The sequence below is a fragment of the Falco punctatus genome (assembly GCF_963210335.1).
Source record: "Falco punctatus genome assembly, chromosome: 8".
NCBI classification, from domain to species: Eukaryota; Metazoa; Chordata; class Aves; order Falconiformes; family Falconidae; genus Falco; species Falco punctatus.
In genome coordinates, this window is record NC_137588.1 from 61161275 (window position 1) to 61184789 (window position 23515).

A 23515-nucleotide genomic window follows, 5' to 3' on the forward strand; every position below is an offset into this window, starting at 1 on the left:
CAAAAATCACTACATGCTGGAAACCTTGGGGGAAGGGGGAGAAAAGAGAAAAAGAAAAAGAAAACAAATAAAAACAACGGAACTACTAAAATAAGTTAATGAGGAAAAATTACAAGGAACTGAAGACTTTAAATGCTCTTCCAAACTAAGCAGAAAAAAGGGAAAGGATCAGCTCTTCTTTTGCAATTAAAGGATTACATATGGCAATTTACCCTTTTTAAGATGAAGCCAGACACAGAGCTGCACAAAGCACATCTGATTTACTCCCAGGGCTTCTCATCAGTTTCTAATCGGCTTCAGCCAGCCAGCCAAAAAGCAGGAGTTCTGGGCGCTCCCGAGCCTGCGTGCGAGCACACGCCACCTGTAAAATACCCAGAAGATTCATCCCAGCACCGAGTGGTTGGACGGTGACCACGAGCAATGGCCCCAGCCCAGAGCTGAACCGCTGCACCTTCAGGGCAGAAGAGAAAACTTCCAAGAATGAAAGATACTATTTTGTAGGAGTAAAAAGGAAAACATAAATATAAAGATTCTGGCTCTGCGTCTGCATATAAGCAGGGGTGGAAAGAGGTGGCTCAGAGGGGGCACCCCATGTTTGCAGGGAAGAGACCCGCAGGCACACGAGGTCATATGGAGATGCTGACCTGGCAGAGCAAACAGCCCGTTTGTCCCCTCCCAGCAGCGAGGTGACTGTCCCATCGATGTGACCGTCCCATCCACCTCCAGGGACACCTTAGATGGCTCAGGGGAACGCTCCCACAGGCTCAAGGGAGGTGGAGGGTGAGCACCTGGCCACCACGGAGCCACGCTGGCAGAGCCCTTCCTTCTCCACCTCTACCCAGTTCGACTCCGAGCCATCAAGCGGAATGCCACGGGGCTGCCAGGAGCCACGCTTCTGTGCAGGGAGAAAATGCACCCACCACTACAACATTCACATGCATCTTTTGTAGTATTTTGTAGTATTTTTTTCCCCTCTTGTAAAGTTGGTAACATTTGCAAGGAAGCTGTTTATACCAAACTTTTTGCTAAAGCATGTGAAACTTTAAGACTGCAGATGCTGTTTGTAGGACTCAGCCCCCCCAAGCCTTCCTGCTTTTCCTACAGACTAATAAAACCAATAATTTTTTTTTTTTTTTTAAAAAAAAGGATGAAAAGTTTGTTTAAACTCAAAAACAGTTTAGGGAGGAAAGAGCTGAAGACAGGATGGTCCTGGGAAGGCATCCGGCTGTGTCATGCTGCTGCTCACAAAGCTTCCTATTTCAAGGAGCCACGGCAGGTACCACAGTTGCAGACTGTATTAGCTTTTTTATGGCTGTTGATTTTTCCAACCCCTGTGCTGGCTGCCTGCCTCCGTCTCCCGTCCTTTGAACCCAGACAGAGTAAATAGGTGTAACTGCCGCAGCTCTGCGGGCAGGAGACCCGTCCTCAGGAGGAGCATTAGGTGCAGGCAGGGAAAGACACCCCCTCCCCCCATCCTGGAGAGCAGCGTGGGGGGCTTAGCTCACCTGGGCTGAGAAAGGGCAAGGGGAGAGAGACAGAAAAAACAGAATCAGGAAAACCTTGGAGGAAGATCTTGTGAATTCAGAAGGTCCCCAAGGCTTGAAAGTAAACCTGCAGGTAGTGGCTTTGCCGAGGCCAGATGCAGAGGACGCGAAGGAGGACGTGACAGCCTTCAACCGCCCCACAGGGCTGCTGGCGGCACGAGGGGCTTCGCTGGAGCGGCCGGAGCTTGGCAGGAGAAGAGGAACATGCTGAGCAGGGCCTCAGGGGTGTTGCCCTCTAGCAGAGACTTTTTTATTTTATTTTATTTTAATCTAACTGACCAGAAGATTTCTCTTCTCTCCATTCCCCCTCTCCCAGCAGAAACATGTATTATGCTAAGTAAAACGTTTAACCAAGCGGGACTGTTGGCTGCGGTCTCTCATCTAAGCAGCTTTAGCTTGTTTGGATAAGCACCCTGGGACTGGAGAAGGTGTTTTATCCTTTCCTTTGCCCAGTTACCAAGTGCTCCTCTCACCCCCAGCCCCTTCTTCAAGTTGCAATACATTAAAATAAAAGTATTAACAGCGCTTCTCTGATGCATGGGAGCTAAAGATTGCGAGAGTGAGCTGGCAAGCAGCCAGCAGCTAATAGCAGCATAAAAGCAATTTGATGGGAAAAAAAATAAATTAACATGCTAATTGTCAGGTTGGAGAGGGTGCTGGGGACTGTATAGAAGGAGGGGGAAAAAGAAAGACATTTTCTGATTACTCTACATTTTAACAATAAAGGTCTGAGGAAGAAAGGGAGGTTTTGAAGCAATTTTCTGCTTTTTGTCCCATTCTCTGGTACCCTCCCCCAGTTCAAAACCTCTAGCCAGAGCCTCAGGCACTCACGGGGATTTATCGGGGATCTCTTCCTTTTCAGCGTCGTGTCACTGCCAGACGCACCACGGCTGCGGAGCTGGCCGGCTCCACCACGCAGTTCCCCTTCCCACGGCACCAAGCGATGCTGGCGGCGCTTCTGGCAGGGGGGAAAAGTCAGGTCTGACAGAGCCCCCCCCCCACTCCCACCTCGCAGCTCGGCTGAGCCAGGGCAGAGGAGCTTTCCCAAGAACTGATCCCCCCTCCCAGACCCTGGGAGGCTTTTTTAGTGTTTCTGTTTTAAACAAAGGGAGGTTGATCAATTTCTGGGGTTGTTTGTATGGGTTTGGTTTTGTTTGGTTTTTTTGGTAATTTATTTTTCTCAAAGCAAGTGAAAGGAGTGCCTGGAAAGCTCAGGCAGAAAGCTCAGCCTCCTAACATCAGCTCCGCAGCACGCCGTTAACTGGGATTAAGAAAGTCAACTAATGCTTCACAGCACCAGGATTTAACAGCACAGAGCCTCCCGAGGCGGAGAGCTGCGACCGCAAATCCAGCAGGATCTCAAAGCAGCAGCTGCCTCTCCCCGCAGATGCCATTTATCCCTGGATTTGTGTGCATCGCACTTCTGGATAGCAGCTGGAAATCCATCGTGCCTTGCCACCCCGGACAGTGAGCGCTGCCAGCCAAAGCCTTGGCTCCCCTCCGCCGGCCACTGGCACGGGAGCCAGCTTAGCCAGAGCCTTTGCCCACGGCACGGGGCTCCCAGCGGATTCCCAGCGCTCCCAGCTCATCCCAGCTGACCGGCAGATGATCCAGCACGTTTCCCCAAAGGAGGTGTGCTGGGGCAACGAGGGCCAGGACACGAGGTACCTGTATCATTTTTGATTAATATATGTGGATGAATGCTGTAAATATGAGCCAAGAAGATATAAAAAGAAAGTCACTCAGCTGTACAACTGAATTAATTTGCTTTTAGACAAAATGTGGCTGGTTTTCAGCCTTTTACAAGAAGGAACATTATTTCTTTTCTATGCCAAAGACTGACTGCATTTGGTCTCCTGCTTTACGGCTACCGTGGAGGAAATTTAAGCAAGAACATGTATAGTGAATTGCTAAATTCAACCAGTGCCACTGAAGCTCACCTAATCATTCAGACCAACACGCCCTACCTCAGCGGCACGCCGAGACCCGTGAGCTCCTCTGCTTTTTACATGTCGACAGCCAGGGTTTTAAAAGAAGGGGAAATAAATAAGCCAGACCTGGCGACTTACATCATTCTGTTTTTCTTTCTGCTCTTGACTGTGACACTCATTGTGCTCTTCATAAACTGCCAGCTGAAAAATTCTTTTTTTGCTACTCTTCCTTACGACAGATCGCTCCGAGAAGCGAGGAGCCCGTGGAGGACACAAGCTGTCTGACACTAGAACACAGCTGTGTATTCCAGCAGTAGCAGGCACCAGGGACCCTGTGCAATAAGGCGTTACTGCCATGTGCCAGTGAATGGATGTGACCCTCTTTAGAGGAATAGGCTGCATGGCAGGAAAAGATTGATGAAAAAAACCCCTGTATGCAAAACCAGAATAGCTGTAAATAAAAAGCTCTGTTGTGAACTAAAGAGAGAATGCTTTAGCCAATTTATACAGTTTTGTGCAAAAAATTGCCCCATGATTCCAGATTAAGCTCTATATGTATGCAAATGCCATCATCCCCCCATTCAGTGTCCATACAAGGATATTTGCATTAACAACAATCTCTGATTTGGGCATCTGGTGGAGCTTGTTACCCATGTTTATGAAACCGTAGCATCAAATGTAAAAACCACAGTGTATTTACCTAACAGCTCCATGCTGAGGATATGAGTTTACTTTGCAGACCCATTTCTCTCAACTGCTGCTGAAACTACGTGGTAATGCAGCCTGAGTCCTGCCAGGCAGGAGGAGAAAATGAAAAATGTTTATTTAGACTTTTGATTGTGATTCTGTTCAGGGTGTTTTTGATGTTTTACCGCATCATCGATCAGGTTTAAAGTTACCAGTTACGCGAAACCCTAAATACCTAAGGAATTTGTTATCAACTTTCTTAAGCTACAAAGGAAGCTATTTGCCACAGCATGAAACCAAAATAATCAGGATGGGGAGAAGGAAGGAGAGAAAATAAATATCATTAATAGTGTGTAAACTAATGGAAGAGGAGAGCAGAGTGCTGCAAGTTCAGTACACAAAGTAGGCAACTTCTGAAAGCCATAAAACACAGTTTTATAGGAATAGTTGCTTTAATATACAATTATCCCCACTCCTTGGTCTTTATATAAGTCTAACACAATTAGAAGCATGCTTTATCAATACGGCAACAGCTTGACATAACACTGACCGCTGACAAAAGGCACCATTTAAAATTAGTAGCTACCCAATTTTGTTCCTAAAGCTTCTGCTTAATCTTGTTAGCTGACATGATATTTTATAGATGCTTACTCCTAGTAAACTTGCAGTTACAGCACAAGTCCAGATTGAACTGCACAACCCCCAGAACAGTATTTGTTATCCCCACAAACAGCGGGCAACAGGCTTGTTTTGTTTTGACCCCGGTAACTCTACATACAACTAAACTGCAGCTATCCAGAAACACAGAGTCCTAAACCCTATTTTTGCTCCGGTTTTTGCTCGTGGATCAGCTATCAGAATGGTGTTCAAGTGGTGTCAGATGCTGTGTCCCCAAACCCATTCTTACCGTGCCGAGTACAGCAGAGGTGCTGTCTGTATATATGTACATAACTTATTTAATCCAAATGAGGAGATTTTACAATGCAATTACACACACAAGCTAGGCTTGCACTCGAGCACACGGACAAACATGTACATACAGCAGCCTGTTCACAAGCTTTTTTTATACAGAAATTGCACAGTTGATAACACTTCCATGTCATTGTCTTGGTTACCATGTTTTATTATGCTCAAGTAATTTAAACTACGATATAACAGGCTTAAATATTTTATTCCTTGATAGGTGGCCAATTTTTATCTCCTCTGAACCAAATTTAACTGGTGTAATTCAAAGTAATTAATGTACAAAGTGAGAATAAATTCAAGTGTGTTCATCTCAGCCCTTTTCAAATAAATCAAGTTTTATCAAATCAGGCATTTCTTACTTATTTTCAAGTAACGACAGCTTGTGTTCAGCTATCAGTCATAATGAGTTTGATCTAAGAATTTCTGCTGGCAAAAGCCTCAGAATTCGATAAAGCACATGTTGCGTTACACCCTTTATTTAGATGTTCAAGAATAACTTCAGAATAATCCAATTTTTCTCTACAGCCTGATAGCTGGAATAATACCCCAGAAGAACCTGTCATGCCCCAGTGGATTTATTGGGAATAAAGCCCGTGTTGCTCTCATCGAGACCCAGAATCGCTTCCATTGCAGAAGAAAGTTCTATTAGTGACAATTTAACCAATGTATGAAATATATGGATAGAAAACATCTGAAATATTCTCTTTCTCCAGGCCCAAAATCCAAGCTAAGCATAAAATCCACTTCCCGACCACAAGCACGCCAGAGAGGGACTAACGGGCATTTATTCACTTGGTGTAACTGGTTTATTAGGTGCATGCCACACGCATCCCTTCCCCTCACCTTCTGCCAGTCACGCTCCTGTCCTGGCACAAATGCACCGTTCACTGTGTCTTTATAGCAGCCCCCACTTTCTCAACAAGCCTTTCGAAAGCATCTGGCGACACCAGCAGCAGCCTCCTGTCCTGCCCATGGCTTATCTCCCAGGCAGGCTGGAGCTCGGCATGCTGAAACACAAAGGGCAAGTGAAACGCCCGAAATCTGGGACGCGATGCTGCGAGAAGCCGGTGGCCCCAGTTCAGAGCAGCTCTTAATTACATGCTTTGCTTTTGAAAGATTAATAGCTCCCGTAACGCTCCGTAGAGCATCTGCACCCTTAAAATGCCCAGCCATGTGCTTTGCTGAATGGGACCCGTGTGCGAAATAAGGTTTTAACTCTTTTTCTTCTGGGCCAGGGAAACAACTCACGCCTTCCACCTGGCAGTGTGAGACCCTTCGCACCCGATGCCACCCTCCCTGGTGGATTATCATTGTTATACTTCAGTCTGTTGGCTTTAAGCTCTTAGTCCATGGCTAGTTTTGAATGCAGCTGCCCCAGCCACTGCCAGTGCCCACAGAGCGTTTGGGGCAGCGATGGTACTGAGAAACCACGAGGAGCGGGCAGCACGATGCTCCTCTGCAAGAGCACCCCAAAACCGGGCCTCACTCATTCCATTGCTCTGCCTGAACACTGGGTTTCTTAACATTTTGGGGACCCAACAGGACACATCTTTCTTCTCCTGTTTCCTACCTGTAGGTAGGCTTTTCTATTGGCATTCACTCTCATGCATTCCCCTTTCCCCCAAGCAAAAAGTAGGAGCTGAGCGTTTCCCGCTCCCTGTGCCACGTGGCCATCACAACTGGTGCCTGGGAGGGACTCACCTGTAGGACTCGCAAGTCTGCCAAACTACACAGCAAGGCAAAAGGCAAAGAATAAATCCCCAAAGCTAAATATTTCACGTCCATTTGGGATGCCTCAGGCTGGTGAATACCCTGGTGCCACATGGCAAAGCAGAAACCAAAACTGCATCGCCTGGTCATGCTCTCCAAACCGATGTCAAACCACAAGAGCCACAGCAATGTGTGACTGCACTTGTTCTAATGAGTTTTCTTCTAGTAACTCTGGAAGAAATGAAAAGCCCTTATCCCAGGACACCACTCCAAAACAGGAATTACTGAGACAAAGGCTCCTCTGCAACACCGCTCCCGTTAAGGAAAAAAAAAAAAAAAAAAAAAGCTAGAGACATGTAAAGCCATTAGGAGTGCTAGCAAGAGCAGGAGTTAGTTATTACCTTCCACACTTAAGAGTGATTTCAGAGAATGGCTGAAGAGGCTGAGCTTTGATTTCCAAGTGACAAGCAGCAGCTCCTGACTCCTATACAGGAGCACCTGGCCAGACCTGATCCCAGCAGATGTGCTGGTCCTCATTCTCCTAAACCTTTTGAGAGCCAGGAGCTTTATCTACCTGGGTTGCAGAACATTTAAAACACTGGCAGATACATCAGACTGAGAAGATGAAAGGAAGATGCAGCTGGATTGTGTTCACAGTGCGTTTGGCTTCAGGAGGTCATTTCTTCAAGACTTAACTCACAAGACTCTGAGCAAATACACAAACTACAGATATAAGCAAGTAAGTTTGGTGTAAATCATTAATCCATACAGACAGTCTCCCAGGCAGCAAGATACATGCAGTGTCACATCTTTGCAAGTATTTTTTCCTCTTCTCACCTTGTTTTTGCCCTCCTGGCAACGTCAAATTCCTCCCTGTGGGGCTGAGCATTTCCCTGGGCAGTGCCCCTAGTACTACTGGTGAATAATCTTCATGGACACAACCCTGTTCACTCCTAAACTTGCACTTCCAAGTTTAACATGCTATATTTACCTCTAATTTCTTACAGGGAACTTAAGGACAACTCCTTCTATAAAGCCTTTTATAAAATGAGACTGTTCACCAGAGACCTGGAATCTCACAGATCTCAGGAAAACTGTCTCCATTTGGCTCTTACAGAAAAGAGCCCATTTTGTCTCTTTTGCTTTGTCTCTCAAATTCCTCCAAGCCAGCTCTAAAGTTGAAGTTACCCACACAGCTCGAAGCTTTCTCGAAAGGGTCGTGAGTTTGCTGACAGCAGTTGCTGTATCTCAGAGACTTCAGAAAATGAGATTTTCCAGGAGCGACTGGATTAAACAGCACTTATTTAGTCATGGAAATAACCATGTTGTTTGCAATAGCAGATAAGCAACTTCAAAAACAGAATGGAAAAAAGGTATTTATAAAGAGCAAAATAAAACTGGCCTTGGAACAAGAGAGGTTAATTTTAAAAGATTAAAAAAAAAAGTCTTATGAATAAAAGGAGGGAGTACTGCCTTATTGATCCCTTCTAACTTGAGATATTTTACGATTCTAAGGAGCAGGAACACAGAACAGCTGGAGATGACCCAAGAGCCTCCAGCCCCTAGAACCTTAACCCCCAAACCCCTCACCTTGCATCTCCATGGGAGTGAAGTAGTTTTACAGGGCTTGTCTTTATATGTGTGTGTGTGTGTTGATAACTAAGTAGGCTTATTTCTACACAAGTTGGAATTTCATTTTCAAGACTTCAGACTGCAAAAAATTGAGATTTCACATTTCTCTACTGATGTGTATAAAAACTTCCTATCATTTTGTCTTCATTAGACTTTTACCTTGCCTTAGTTGTCCTCCATCACCTGTGGCACATACAGGCACCTCAGGCACTTCCACGACACCGTCGCTGTTTCTGCACCCACTGGCAGTGGAGCAGTGAGGTCTCTGGTAACTCAGAGCATCCCTCTGACGACACCCAAACCCAACTGGTACCTCAAGCAGGAGGCAGGTGGGCTCCAGGTAACATACAGCAACACAGGCTCCTGTGACCCCCCTCCGGACGTGTCGCCATACCCTTTCATCCTGCTTTTCTTCCCTCCAGCACAGCACCAGCAAGCGCCATTCAGACAGCACTACAGAGGCTTAATCAATTAAATACAGAACTGATTGACCTGGCATGAAGCTACTTTGCATCTATAGCGGGTCTGACGTGTTAGCAGTTCCCCCCTCCATCACATACCTTTAAGGGAAACATTGCGGCTAGCACAGTAAACATTCTGGGTCAAGAAGAACGAACAACATGCTTCTCAGATGATTTTCTATCGATCTGCGTCTTTGCTTCTTGTGCAGAAGCGAGTTATTTCCAGTGTTGTTCTGGAGCAGGGCTCCTTCGGCAGAGGTGGGCACACAGCACCGCTCGCTGCAGGATGGCCCAACAGCACCCGCCTGTTCTAGAGCAGCTGTGAGCACCGCACTCACAAAACAGGACACTTGTCATCCTGGCTTCTTGCCACCCTTAGGGCAGATGATGATCACTCCAGCAGAAACTTAAAAGTAGTGATGTTGAAAAAACAAAACAAAACAAAAAAAACCAACCACCTTGCCTGGCAAGATATCTCTGCTGGGATAGATTTCCTGCCTCCAGCTTTTTGGAATGAATTTTTAGACTGTTTTTTTCTGTCGTTTCAGTTATTTATGCTGTCAGTGGCTGCAACGTCTGTTTTTAACTGGATCCCTACGAGCCCTACAACCGTATTTACTAGCTGATGAAACTGTGGCCTCAGACTTACCTTTACAAGCACAAAGCCAAACGTTCCCTTTGGTCTGCACTCAACTAGAGCTAAAAAACGTTGCTTACAGAGGTATTTGTACTGCACACTTGAACATGCGGCCCTGTAAGGCAGTTAACAAGAACAGTTTGATGCGAACTGCCTGGTAAAGCACCTATCACATGGGTATTTTTATGTGTTTGTGCTGCCTTTTACTAAGGTTTGCTCCCTCTTTTAACATGAACACACTACCAGAACTCCATCAGCTAGAAGTTTCTTATTTGGTACCTTGAGGGCTACCCCTTTGACTATGCTGCACTCTGGAGACCTCTCAGGATGGTTTTAGAGGAAAATACTGCTAAGTACAGGAACAGAGGGCAAAGAAAAAGCCAGACCACATTTTAGTCTACCTGCAACAGAAATATTCTACCAAGAATGAAAGTGTCGTACACACTCCCCACAGGCAGTTAATGTGGCCGTGGCTACACAAGCACACAGTCCCTGTCACCTGCATAGGGGACACCACACACAACAGGAGGCAAAAAGAACAGATACTTCAAAATTACGTTTCCTACGAGGTAAAAGGACCCTTGTTCCAGCTTGCAGGAGTTGGAAAATCATAAAAAAACCCCTGAACATCTGGGAGAAGCAGCAAGACACCAGGACTAGAGAGTACTGTCCTTTCAGTGGCTCTGGGGATGATTTTGTTGTAGGGGTTCTCGACCCCACTCCCCAGAACTTGCTATTTTGACTTCTGCTGTTCCACAGCACAGTAGGAAGCGCGAGGACCGATGCTAGACAGCTTGCACAAGTCTCATACCTCCACTGGATAGCTTGCATAAGCTTCATTTTTCAGTCTAGACAAGCTACCTGCCAGCACACAGCTTTCTTCTGATTCACTATTCAATTTGCAAGTGGTTGGAGTGAGAACTCACACTACAGAGCTAGAGGCAACCACCTTTGCTGGTCCTGTATAATAAAAATACATAGAATGACGTTTATTTACCTCAAAATTTATACACAGATATCCAAAACTAAGGGGAATTATTATTTCTGCTCAATGTTACCAACCCCAAAGTGCTAACGCTGACTACAAAACGCTCATCAGCATAAGCCAATTCTCTTGCCAATACTAACTGAGCATTAAGATGATGCAGTATCTAAAAAACATTTACATTTAACTAAGTGGCTGACAATTCACAGGTACTTTGGGACTTTTTACAAATGCCTGGGATAGCTCTGGATAGCTGCTCTGCATCCCGAGTCAGATGATTAACAGTGTTTGAGACTTCAAAGCAAACTAGAGCCAGTATCATCACCCAGTGTAGCCCAATTACTCTTTTTTTTTTTCTTTTCTTTTCTTTAAACTAGTAGTGTCTGGAAAACACAAGCTCCAAATCATACTGGCCATAATACTGAATTTGACAAGTTAAATGGAATCAGCACTTCCAGGATGCCAAAAGGTTAGTTCAGGAAAGCTATTCGGAAAAGCCCGATTCAGTGCACTGACTTGACACTCCAATTGCTAATGTCCTCTGACCAGAGTATCTATAGTAAAAGTAATTTCCCAAGTTTTCCTAACTTCTATGAAACTGGTTTTCTAGATGAGTAGGATTTCTTGGGATGGTGTTAGAGAAGGCTACAAGAGGGCAGGGAGCACTCCAGGACAAGAAAGGAGGACTTCTCTTGGCACAGGGTATAGGATACCCAAAGTTTAAGTACTTTAAATGCCAGTGAAATATTTGCTTTTTCCATAGCAGTGCACACAAGTAGCCTCTGACTCATTTAACAAACAATGCAGGTTGGAGTGGGAATGGAAGAGATGCGTTTTGCCCAAAGCCTTTTTTTCCCCCCTCTGGAAAAAACATAAATGAGCAGTTTCACAGGTTACTTTGGTTAGTTGCTCAGAGAAATGTAATTATCGGCTGTTCCTACATCTCTAAATTCCCCAGAAAGACTAGCAAGATTAACATAAACTCTTCAAATTATTTAAAACTTTTAATACAGAGTTTTTCTTTTATTTGGTTAGTTCTTACTTATATAGAAAGCTATTTATACAAGTCCATATAAAGTTTTGGGAAAGCCAACTCCAACATCTATGTGAGATACTACTCACAAGTTACTGTATCATCTAGGTAATACTACCATAGTAAATCTGGGAACTTCAAATGGCAATCTTTGTCTTGGAAGAAAAAACATCAAAACAGTATCAGAAGATATATAAAAAAATTACTACCTGAATGATTGGATGCTCCTTAGTACAGTGCAGTTGCACATTTAGAAGAAAAAAGGCTACTATTAGAGATAAAAGAACTTCAGCGTATTGCTGCAAGGCACCAGCCCGCTAGCCAAATTAAATCCCCGAGCAAGAAGCACAGGCAAGATCAAGGAGTAGCACCATACTTGTTTCAGCTCTATGCTAAACAAATAATTTGTCTGTTCTGTAGTTTTCATATTAATATACCTCTGGAGTTGGAATTCAGTGGTTTTGTACTCATCCTGCCAAAAAAGATATTTCTTTTAATTTATGCACACCAATTACTGTTTCCACCTTTATTTCTGTAGTATCTTGGTAAACAAGAGAAAACTTTTCTTCCCCTCAATCTTAAAAATAAGGCTAATAGACAGCAAAAGCACAGCTCACTAAACTTCTCCTAAATTTCCATTTTATTGGAAGAGTACTTGAGTTTCAAGAGAGATTCGAACAGCCTTCATTTCAATGAAAAAGCTATCGGTCATCAGCTTAAAGCTCTACACATTCAGACAAGATCACGGTTGTTTAAAAACGTTATGGTCAGCCACGAAGGTTAAAAAAAAAAAAACCAACCCCAACCACCCCCAACACAATAATCAAAAGTGTTGCTGAAGTCTTACAGATACACATTTTTTTGTACTGCCGATTTAGGTATTTTTATGAAGTACCGACAAATTGACAGCGTTTTGGCTGGCTGCATTCTAGAACAAGAAAAAAACCCTCTTAAATAAGTTAATGAAATAATTTAGTCTCTGCTTCCAAGAGCATGGCAGCTTTTGTGTTACCCAAAAGCTATCAAAAAGTATTTTAAAAATTACAAGATCACACTTGTATGAGGAGGAATATGTAGACGGTAAGGCATCAGCAGCAAGAGTTACAAGAAGCCATAAACCAACCCTTGTAAACAAATATCTGAGACGTACTGAGTTACAGAAAAAGGAAATCAGAAAAATCTCAGGGTTTGTTTTGTTTATTGAAATATGAGCAGCAGTATGCAAAAAATATCTTTAAAAACATAACATAGCAAAACCTAATAATTTTAAAATTAACAAAATAAAAAGATGTTTATAGAGTTATATGAAAAAACTCATTGCTAGAACTGTGTTTCCTACAATGTAAACAAAAGCATAAAGGTTATGCTTGCAACAAACACAGAAGCAGGTTTATGGAGCAGCACAACAAAGCAACATTACTGTGTAATCTGATGGTTTGGTCTACTGATTTGAATTCAGAATGGGATACCTTCCTAAACAGAAACTTCACAACTACAAAAAAGAAAGTTAGTCACGTTTGTCTTCTGAAGCAAAACATTTAGAAAATGTTGCTTTTTGCCTTTTATTTCTTTGCTTTTTTTTTTTTTTTTTTTTTTTTTTTTTGCTAAAAAACATCACTAGCAACACTTTGGGAAACTAAAACAATATCCCAAAAAAATTTAGAACTATGAAGGAAGCCTGACACATTTTAATGTTCTCTAGCCTTACATTGCAAGAGTATCTGCCCAAGGATTGACAACTTCCACACTGTAATACTGTGTGCATGGTGGTGGTGGAAATCATAGCTTCAAGTAAAATCCAAAAGAATTCCAGCATTTTAAATAATTCTATACCAAATTACAAGACATGGGCTGTTTCATGATTCTTTTGAACTAATGGGCTGTTCTGTTAGATTTGTCTCTCATCTGACAGTCATACTAGAAATTTTTATTTTGGTCCTATAGATACTATAACCCAATGTCATCCCTTCATGTACAGCTACTTCACGCCTAATGCAATTAAATGAACATAATACTTACACAAGGCACTGGATTGACTGCCAGCAAGACTGAAGTCCTCTAAGAAGGAATATCCAAGCTACTATCTTATTTTAGTGACTATAAAAGCAAACCTAGAAAGAACTTCTGTATGCCTGTTCTAAACTCTTTGCTGGTATTGGCAAAGCTGTTAGTTAATGCTGTGGTTGGTGCAATGTAGAAAGATGCCCCAAAAGAAGAAAATACACTACAAAAGGCCAAAACAGTTTTCACTGAAGAGTAACATTCAGTCTAAGCTGGGCTACACCAGAAAGTGTGGTAGTGGAAGATGGAGCCTACTGGCTGTCTCAGTTTCTCCATCCCTCCATCTAGATCAAGAAGGGACTTACACATGTGTATGCTGCAACAGAAGCAGCACACTCTGCTATCACTATACTTAAATCATCTTTAGAGTCAAAGAGCTCTTCAACCAATCTACCTGTGCGCTGGTATCTGAATTGTGTATCAGCAGCACAGATGAACTAAACATGACCAGGAGCACCATGAACCAGTAGCACACAAAAATCTGCTAACTAGGAAGCTCTCAAGAAGTCCTACTTAAAAGGAACAGAAAAGTAGAACACAGACAAATCTTACTGGGTCTGCTCCTGTACACCTACCCTGGCAAGATCAGCAGCCACAAGGATATCCCCAGCACTGCATATATTACAGTTCAAGAATATGTACACAAGTAGACAAATGCCAGAGTGCTCTAGTACTTAATGACAGCATCGCAAGTGGGTTAACTGGATATTATTGCAGGAATTACGGTTCAGTGCATGGATGGCCAATCTAACCACAATACTAGCACTAAGCAGCAGCTCTGGCTCATGAACACCCACTTCAGCACCCATTCGTAAGTCATTTAGTTGGCCACATCTAAACATGCAAGTGAACATAGATGAAGCCAGGTGAAAAACATTTAGCAAAGATTTTACTTTATCTGAAAGTACCTAACAACAGAGATCTTTCCCTAAATTCAATGTGCCATGACATTTATAATAAAAGCTAGTCAAGGAAAAAAAAAATATCCTGTAGTGTCAAACATACGTATTCAGCAATTTGACAAGTCAGGCCCAGGGAGAAGAAAATAGAAGCCTGATCCTGTGGCAAACCCACTTCGCATCTTATTCGATCAAAAGAACCATCTGTGGGTTGCAGTTCCAAAGAATGAAAGAGAAGACCCCAAAGGCGAGCCACAAATAATGTTATTCCCCTTTGCCTGAAGATGCACTTATTTGTTTTTAAAACACACTTGAGAAATTGCTTAAACAAACACCAAAAAGCCAAAACACCAAGTAACATAGAAATTCCTGTACAAGAGAATATTAGGGTTCTGCAGAAGTGTAACAGTTTATTCCTTTAAGGCATTTCATAAGAAACATTTTAATGACACGTAAACAATTTTATTCCTTTAAGATCACTTGTTACTTAGGTACCATATGATGCATGATTTCCACATTTGAGCAGAAACTTCATTCAACAGAAGACACAAGAAATTGTGTAAGCAATCAATGTCTCAGGATTGCAGTAATTGCAATATATCTTTTAATAAGTATTTGCATTTTAGAGTTTTCAGCCTCTCCCCAAACACTGAAACCCTTTTCTGAAGGGGTGTTCAGGAAAGAGAAAAAAGGAGGATGAGAAGTAAAAAAAATACAATAGGTCTTTTTCTGCATGCAAAGGAATTTTGTACATAATTCACTTCTAATTCTCTTAGAATATTTCTTTCAGCCTCCTTTTATTATTATTTTAAGGGGGAAAATATGCATGTTATTTAACTGATTGCTTTTAGTCTTTAATACATAAATTCTCTACTGAGTAATACAACAGTACAGGCAACAGGATTCCTTACGTGTGAGAAAGAAATTTCATCATCATATCAATGCAGTCCTTCAATCCCATAAAGCTGCCAACCACAGTTACGAGTCTTCTGATTGAACACCTGCCACCAGGGACAGGCTCAAGACCGCTGTTTCACATAGGCTACAAAGAAGTGATTACTTTTGGTCATTACCAACAGGTCTGTATTAAATTACATGATCTGGAAGTAAAAGCTTCTGCATTCAGTTACTAATTTGCTAAGCCACTCACAGTCTTCAAAGAGACTCAAACTCATACTGAAAGTGAATTAAATACAGTGTAATCACTAATACTGCGTAATGTCTACTGAGAGATTAAAAAGGCCTAACACAGATCAATTCCAGACAGGTAAAATAAACAGCTAGAACACCAAAAAGAAAACAAAAAACTTATTCCTTCCAAAAAGTAGTAAGCACTGCCATTTACAAATAGTAGTGTTTATGTTAAAATAGAGAAGGGTACCTAAAAAGAAATAGCCTTGGCAACCAAATCCAAACGGCATGAGTGTAAATCAAAGCAAAACAAGAATTACTACTCCAGAAATGTGCAAGATGTTTACCTTGTATCAATTAATATTTAAAACTGTGGTTAAAAGAGATATTACAAAACTGAAGTGGGAAAAGGCTAAGAACTGCTATTCTGCATTAATATACAGTGTGTTTATGACAGCATTTTCCAATAGACAGTACAAGTGTTTTTACACCACTCCAATATTTGTAAAAAGTATATTTCACGTGTACACTTAGAAAAAAATCACATTGTTCAATTTGAGGCAAATTAGCCATAATAAAGTCTAATTTTGTTTATGACAGTTGTCAACCTTAAGATGTTAAACAAAATGCTAAAAATACAGCTTGCAAGCTGGAGCTGCACATGTTCAAACAGTTTCAAAAACATTAAAAAAATACCAAACTATGATATGTATTTCTTTTCTGAAGTCAGTCTTCATAATTCTTGTCCCTATAGGACAAGAAGAAAAATAATTTTTTCCAGTTAAGACATATGCCTGTTTAAGTTCTATGGGAAGAAGGGGAAAAGTGTTCTGAATTTTTCAATAGACTTTTTTCCCTTAGGGCTCAACTGTCACTTAAGCATCACAAGAACAAATTGAAATGTAAAACTGGTTAGCTATACACAATGGAATTGGTCACAAAGGGATTTAAAAAAAAAGTTAAATCCATTCTCCATATAGCTCACAGTATCCACACTGGAAGTTTCTCTAGAATTAGAATAAGTTCACTAAAAATTAGGCTGGAGATAGAATTTCAGCACTATGAAACAGATGAGATGGGATTAAGAGGAGAACCCATTTGTGTAAGTACTTTATCCAGCCACTGGAGGGGCCCATGAAGATGAATTTCTATCCAGCACGGGGTGCTCGTGACGTCTTGTCGGTGATATTCAGCTCCCCATCCCTAAAAATGAACAAAACATTATCAATCAAGTTGATGACATGCTTGTCTGTCAAAATAACTGTACTAACAAGAAGCAGGAAATCATGTTCCAAGATACTTATCTGAAGGGAACTCAGAGTTTAGCAACACTTCTTATCTAAAACAAAAAACTCGAGATAGTGAAGGAGCAGGAGGGAAGCTGCACCTGGAAGGCTGAATCCAGTCTTGCCTGCTACACACTCGGAGCAACTACAGGAGCTTCTCTGTGGAGTGCACTGCCAACTCAACTCAAGAATGCCTCCTGACTACGGCCACATCTCTTTTCTGTTTCTCCCTCCTGCTCCCTTATCCTCTACATTCTCAGTCTGAGCAGTATTTATCATAACTGACAAAATCATCAATATTTTTTAGGCAAGATGCAATAAAACCCTGGAAGGCCCATGTCTATACTCCACACTAAATCTGAAACAGACAGCATCTTGATTAAACAACACTGAGAAAACACTACTGTCAGAATAACAGTACAGTTTGGCTTCATAAATTCAAATAATGTCTTTTTTCCATATTTTTTATTATTTTTTTTTACAAAAAGTATTAATGTCTTTGAAGGAGTTGCAATTTTTTCTGAAATCACTTATGATCCTCTCTACTCACATTCTTTTAGTGGTCTTATAGTTTTGTTCCTTCAAATTGAGCATGATCTCAAATCTCCTTTAATAAAATTATAGCAACCACAATGATTAAATCCCTGTCCTTAATACTGAAGTAACTAAATACACGGCCAACATTCTGTACCGCTAGCTCTGCTTTTCCCTTCTTGCATCAATTTCCCACTCACCAAATTAACCACTTTCCACACGCTTATCATTGAGAAGAACACCAGGTCAGAACAGCTTTGCTACATTGTTACAGTGCTAATGTAATTACTGCTGAATACCCAAAAACACAATAAATTTCAACACCCTCAAAATAATTTGTTTACCTTTACAAAACTCATTCGAATGGTGCACATTTTGGTAAGCTCATATACTGCTTCAAATCCATGGTTGACAGACTGAGCTAAAAGCTGAGCGAACTCCTGATTGTTAAAAATTTTCAGACTGCATCCACTAGGAATCTTGCATACAGTTGTTGGATGAAAGCCATGGTGGTAGTTGCAGTTCCTGCTCTGTACAAATATGCTGCTGTCACTTAAACACTCAGCATAGACTTCTCCACCAACATAATAGAGATGAACTCCTTGAAAACAAAGATAAAACCGTTTCAGATTACTTTTTTCCAAAAATATCGTACTTAATACAACTCCCACAAAATCAGAGACAGATTTTCTGTTTGAGGACCTTTTCAGAAAAGCCCTTTTGTCCACACTACAACATACCTTCTCATTTCAAAATACAGTAGGCTCCGTTATGCATCAGCCACTAGATGTCCTTCTCTCATCAATTACAGAATAGAATGGAAAAAACCCCCTTCATGTCAACAGTTATTTCAAGCTACTTTTCTAGAGTACTTCAGTGGATTTTCTAATTCCAGTTTTATAAAACTGGTACCTTCTGCCTATGGAAATTCCAACAGAAATAAAAGTGTCCTGGGAGAAAGGGCAGTGATAGACATGAATGAGAAAGTATATTCATAGTCTGCTCTGATTTCCAGTGTATTTTATCAAGTAAAAGGAGATATAAGTCCAATTAGTTGCACAACTTAAATACCATCAGGCAATACCAACCTTAAAAAAAATAATCAACAAAGCCCCTAGATTTAATCGCATCTGCCTGGTTTCAGCTATATACATAAATGCTTCCCTCCTTTTATGTTCTAAAGCCTATATAATACTACTACTAACTAAAATTTTATATATAAAAAAGCTACAGATCCTTTCAGCTTCCAAACACAGATTCTCACTGCTACTTCAGTTCAGATATTCGCCTTCCTTCTCCCAGATCTTCTCCCTTTCCCCTGCCCACCACTGTTAAATGACTGGGATACAGTTCAATCTTCCTTGCAATACCCTGACATCCACTGCAGACTACCTACCCCGTGGTTTGCCAGATGAAGCTGCAGCAAGTCAATAGACACAATCTTTCAGACAGCAGCAACTGTTGTGAACACTGCTAGATCCGTTTGGGACTATGGATGAAGGTTACATAGAGGAACCACTGGCTTCAAGAACTACAAGCAGCTGTCAGAAAATCTGGAGTGGGCAAGAATGCATTTTCACAACACAACCCTATTTATTTTAAAAAGACAGGGACCACCACCTGGCCAGCTAACAACTTCTGGTAAAGACCTTCTGAGAGATCCCTGAAGAGGAGAGCTGCACCACGTAACAGTCTGAAGGCAACACAGCTACTTCAAAAATAATCCAATGCACAATTAGAAGTCACTTATGCTTGCAATGCAATGCTTTTACAGAAAAAAGCTTAGCAACTAGAATTGGGTTGTTTTAAGGAGGCAAAACCCCAAGAATTTCCAAACAAAGCCATAAATAAATAGTATTTTATCCCCAAACAATCTTAATTGTTCCCAGAACTGCTACCATAAAGCAAAGTTTTAGTCTAACCATTAGTACTAGATGTAGACATTTTAAAGCTCACTGCAGCTAATACTATTCTACAACATGATGCTGGATCCTTGCTACATTTCTGACCTTAGGCAGTTGTGTAAGATTTCTCTGCCAGTACCATCTAAAGGGGTAAGCCAAAACAAAAGAACCTGACAAACCACCCATGCCTCGGAAATCAGTTGTTCCCCTTCATAACACTAAATTTTCTCAGACAACAGCACTGGAGAGCCAAGTTTCCAAGAGATATTAATAGAACGCATGGTCTCCAGATTATCTGCAAAATTTTGCCGTATTTATAGTAGTTTCTAATTGAAAGACTGTTAAGGGACAGGATGGGTCTTGAATATATACTACAAGCAACAGCAACTTTCATCAAACAAAACTCAACACCAACAGTTATCAATCTCATGTGGTAAAAAGGCGTCTAGTTATATCTGCAACAAAACCAGGTTCTCAGCACTGAGTTAGTTACAAAAAAGGAGATATTCAGAGAAGGAGTACTACATTTCAAGATAATCCACGCACATTCCATCAAAAATGAAAACTGTGCGTCTATATGTGCTATCAGCCAAACAGTATGGGAGAACTAGAAGATCTTGCAAAACCTGCTGTCTCCAGGAATCCCTCCCACACACATACACGCCCCATGGATTCACTCAGCCAAATGAGTCCTTGCAGTCCTGCATTAGCACTTCAAAGTCCTGCTGCCAACTCATGCAAGATACTGGAACACACTGTAGACAGCAGTGTAATACCTTACACGAACAACAAAATAAAAAAGATCTTTGATATACTGTGAAGTGGTATGAAAAATTTGATTTAGAAAGTAGATACACTATAGAATATCAGAAGCCCTCAATATATTTCCTGGTGCTGAAACACAAAATTCTGCATAAAATTATTAACCATAACAAGCAAGCCCCTATGACAATATAGTTTGGCAAGAAAGAGGTAATATTTACTCTTTTAAATTAGTGCCAAAGAAAAAAGTATGCAATTCCTAGACTAATTAGAATCAAACCATGCCTAAATAAGTTGTCTTCTGATACTGGAGAAGTAGGTAACATATCATAGATTACCTCTACTACTCATATAGAAGAGTAATCATTGTTGCAGTATACAGAAGTTGAAATACCAACAAGGACTTAGCTTCTTGACCCTGTGTAACACAACTAAGCTTTACCTTTTCCAATATGTCGTCTAGTGTTCTCAATTGTTGAGTTGCGATTAACATTTGAGAGCAAACCTAAGCAGAACCTGTTTTTATTATTGGAGGGATCTGTAAAGCCATCTACTAAGACGCTTGTAGATGATGCATGAAAGGCTTCCCCAACACGGTTATTTAATTCGTAATATACAATTGAACACCAGTGTTTGGGTTCTTCATAGGCAACAGGCTGAACATCTGCAAATAAGCAAAACAAAAGTACCAGTTTATCTTAAGTGATAAAATATTAAATGTAGAACTGTAAAGCAGGCCTTCCAAAATATCAACAGATAAGTAAAAGCTTAGTTAACAGTTACGATGTCCTGATTAAGATCTTAACGATCTTTACTTTCACACATTTTACCTAGTCCACTGATTTTATAACTGTTTTACTATTTTAAGCCTGATACTAAACAAAACTACACACAAAAAAATATAGATGTCCGTGTTATCAGGTGAAACATGATTCTTCTGTCCAATTTTTAAAAAGCTGTTACAATTGGTATTTTGAGAGTCCATTTTCAGAGCCTTTGTGCATGTACAATTTCAACAGCATGTCAAAGTAGCAGAAGACTATTTCTGAGAAGTGAAAAAAAGTTCAACTTTTCAGTTGCATAGTATGGCTTACAAAATTTTAAATACCAGAGATGCAAATAAGCAAAGCAAGTTTTATTTAATTCTTTCTGCTACAGCCCCAGTTTGCCTTGGAGGACTGCCTCCACTTATCAACAAGGTTTAGTGCACCATTGGAAGTTATTAGTTCAATTTCATCATGAGTTGTAAGAAGTCAAACTATGCTAATTTTACACTATACTATGCAACTTACCTCGGGTCGATATATTTGGCATGATTTGAGGGATCATTGTATTGCTTGTGTCCATAGACTGAGAATTATCCTGCCCCATTTGATCATCTGGGGGCATATATGCAGGAGGTGGAGTATCAGCTACAAACATGAAAAAAATCAGAATAAACTAGAACAAACCTCAACAAGTTAGAATATTTATTTATTTATTCATTCTACAGGTGTAAACACACAACAATACTCTTGAACAAGAGATGTTAGAACATTTGGACCCATTTTCAAAGTAACCTGTCTTTATAGTAAACTCCTTCAGTAGCTGGATTCTTACTTATAGGACTAACAAGAAGACTGGACACTTGAGAAATCTTGATGATGTGCTTCCCCCCCCCCCCCCCCCCCCTTTTTTTTTAACAACTGCACTCCTGCAGCTGGGCAAGGTAACAACAGTTCCCACTTTTTGTCACACGAACATTAGCTTTCTTGCCTCCCCTATTCTCTGTGTTCAGAAAGAAAGCAGTAGAAGAAATAACTTTATTTGCTGTAGCATAATGAAAGTCTAAATCAATTAATTTTTTGCTGCTTCTGTAGGCTGAATTCATTATAGAAGTGTAGATCTCTATACTCTTCATCAGCACAGTACTCACTGTACCAACATGCTATTACCCCTTATTTCAGAAATTCTCTCCAGTTACCATTAATGCATTCATCCCAGTGATCACAGTACTTGTCCAAGAGGGATACCCCACTGAATGGGCGCTTTTTGTGGCACTGGGCAGCCAGAAAGAACAAAGACAAGGGCACTGAGCTAGTGGAAAAATATATTCTTTAATCTATTAGCTTCTTGGCTTTATAAACCACACCAATTACCAGACTCAATAAGGCTTCTTTCCTTTGCCCTTAATTTTTCTTCCCCTATTTGCACTCAAATCTGTGAAGTTCCTATCAAAAATTTGCTGGTTTTCCCCAGTTAGACACCACATGTGTCTTTATTCAGAGAAAGACATCAATTAATTTCTTTCTCAGCCTCTTACATCTGTTTTCTTTTCAATGCTAGATATTATTCTAAAGTATGTATCAGTTATTCTACACTGAAGCTGGCAAAATAACACTGCTATTGTATCCATGACAAAAAACATTTGGAAAAATAAAACTATAACAATTAACTGACCAGTGACAAAACTAGGAAGAACCCCCCCTAAAATGCAAATGGAAAAACAATTTATTGCAAGTATCACAAGAGCCTGAGGTAGTAAGTTGTAACAGCATGTGACATTTCAATTTTTTTTATTAAGCTGACATTCAGCCTGTACTTACCCGGTAGCTGAAACGGACTAGATGGTCCAGAGCTAGCTGGGGAGCTTGGGTAAGTGCTGCTGGCTGGAGAAGGTGGATAGGGACTGTTTGGCGAAATGGAAAATGGAGTGCTGTTGGGTTGCTGGAAAGAATCTGGAAATGTCGCGTTGTGTGGCATATGTGGTTCATTGTGGCTTAGATTCCTGAACTGAACTAGTAGACTGTGCTGTGGATTGAATTCACTATGTCTAGGCACTAACACTGGAGGTAGAACTGAAACAAACAAACAAAACCCAGAGAAACTTAAGATTAAAAACTGAGATACAAGGAAACAGATACAAATCATGTGCTATTCTGCTCATCACAAAAATATCGACACTAGCTGGGTGGAAAAAGGAATAAGGGATTCACCTGTCATGCCTTTACCCCATCCTCTTTCCTTTATTTTTTTACATTTTGCTTCACGGAATGACTCAAACTTTAATCTTGCAAAAATCAGAGCAAAAGCACACTTGTATTTCATGCAATGGAAACCAGACCCTCTTTAAAAAAAAAAAAAATCAGAAAAAAAGTCCATGTGTGGCACATACCAAACTCCTGATTTAGGAGTGCAAAATTCACTGAATATGTACATTACCAAATCAGTAAAAATAGAAATACAGTCTGTATTACTACAGTCAAACTATATAGTTACATATAGCCCTTTTCACGGAAGTAAAAATCTATACTACAATATACAACTGTTGCTAAGCTGGAGTTTTAGCTTTTAAATGCAAGAGTGCTGGAGT

At 40.9% G+C, this 23515-nt stretch overlaps 1 protein-coding gene across 2 annotated transcripts in view; it reads right to left on the bottom strand.

The window, feature by feature from the left end:
* Positions 1–12767: 12767 nt before the first annotated feature.
* Positions 12768–23515, bottom strand: part of SMAD5 (SMAD family member 5) — a 30581-nt gene continuing 19833 nt past the window's right edge. For both annotated transcript variants that reach the window (XM_080398498.1, XM_080398497.1), the window contains exons 3-7: positions 22749–23000; positions 21456–21575; positions 20606–20827; positions 17842–18098; positions 12768–16880 (exon numbers count right to left, since the gene is read on the bottom strand). In XM_080398498.1, the coding sequence (XP_080254624.1) occupies positions 16737–16880; positions 17842–18098; positions 20606–20827; positions 21456–21575; positions 22749–23000 (995 nt within the window). In that variant the 3' untranslated portion in view covers positions 12768–16736. The remainder of the gene's footprint in view (positions 16881–17841; positions 18099–20605; positions 20828–21455; positions 21576–22748; positions 23001–23515) is intronic.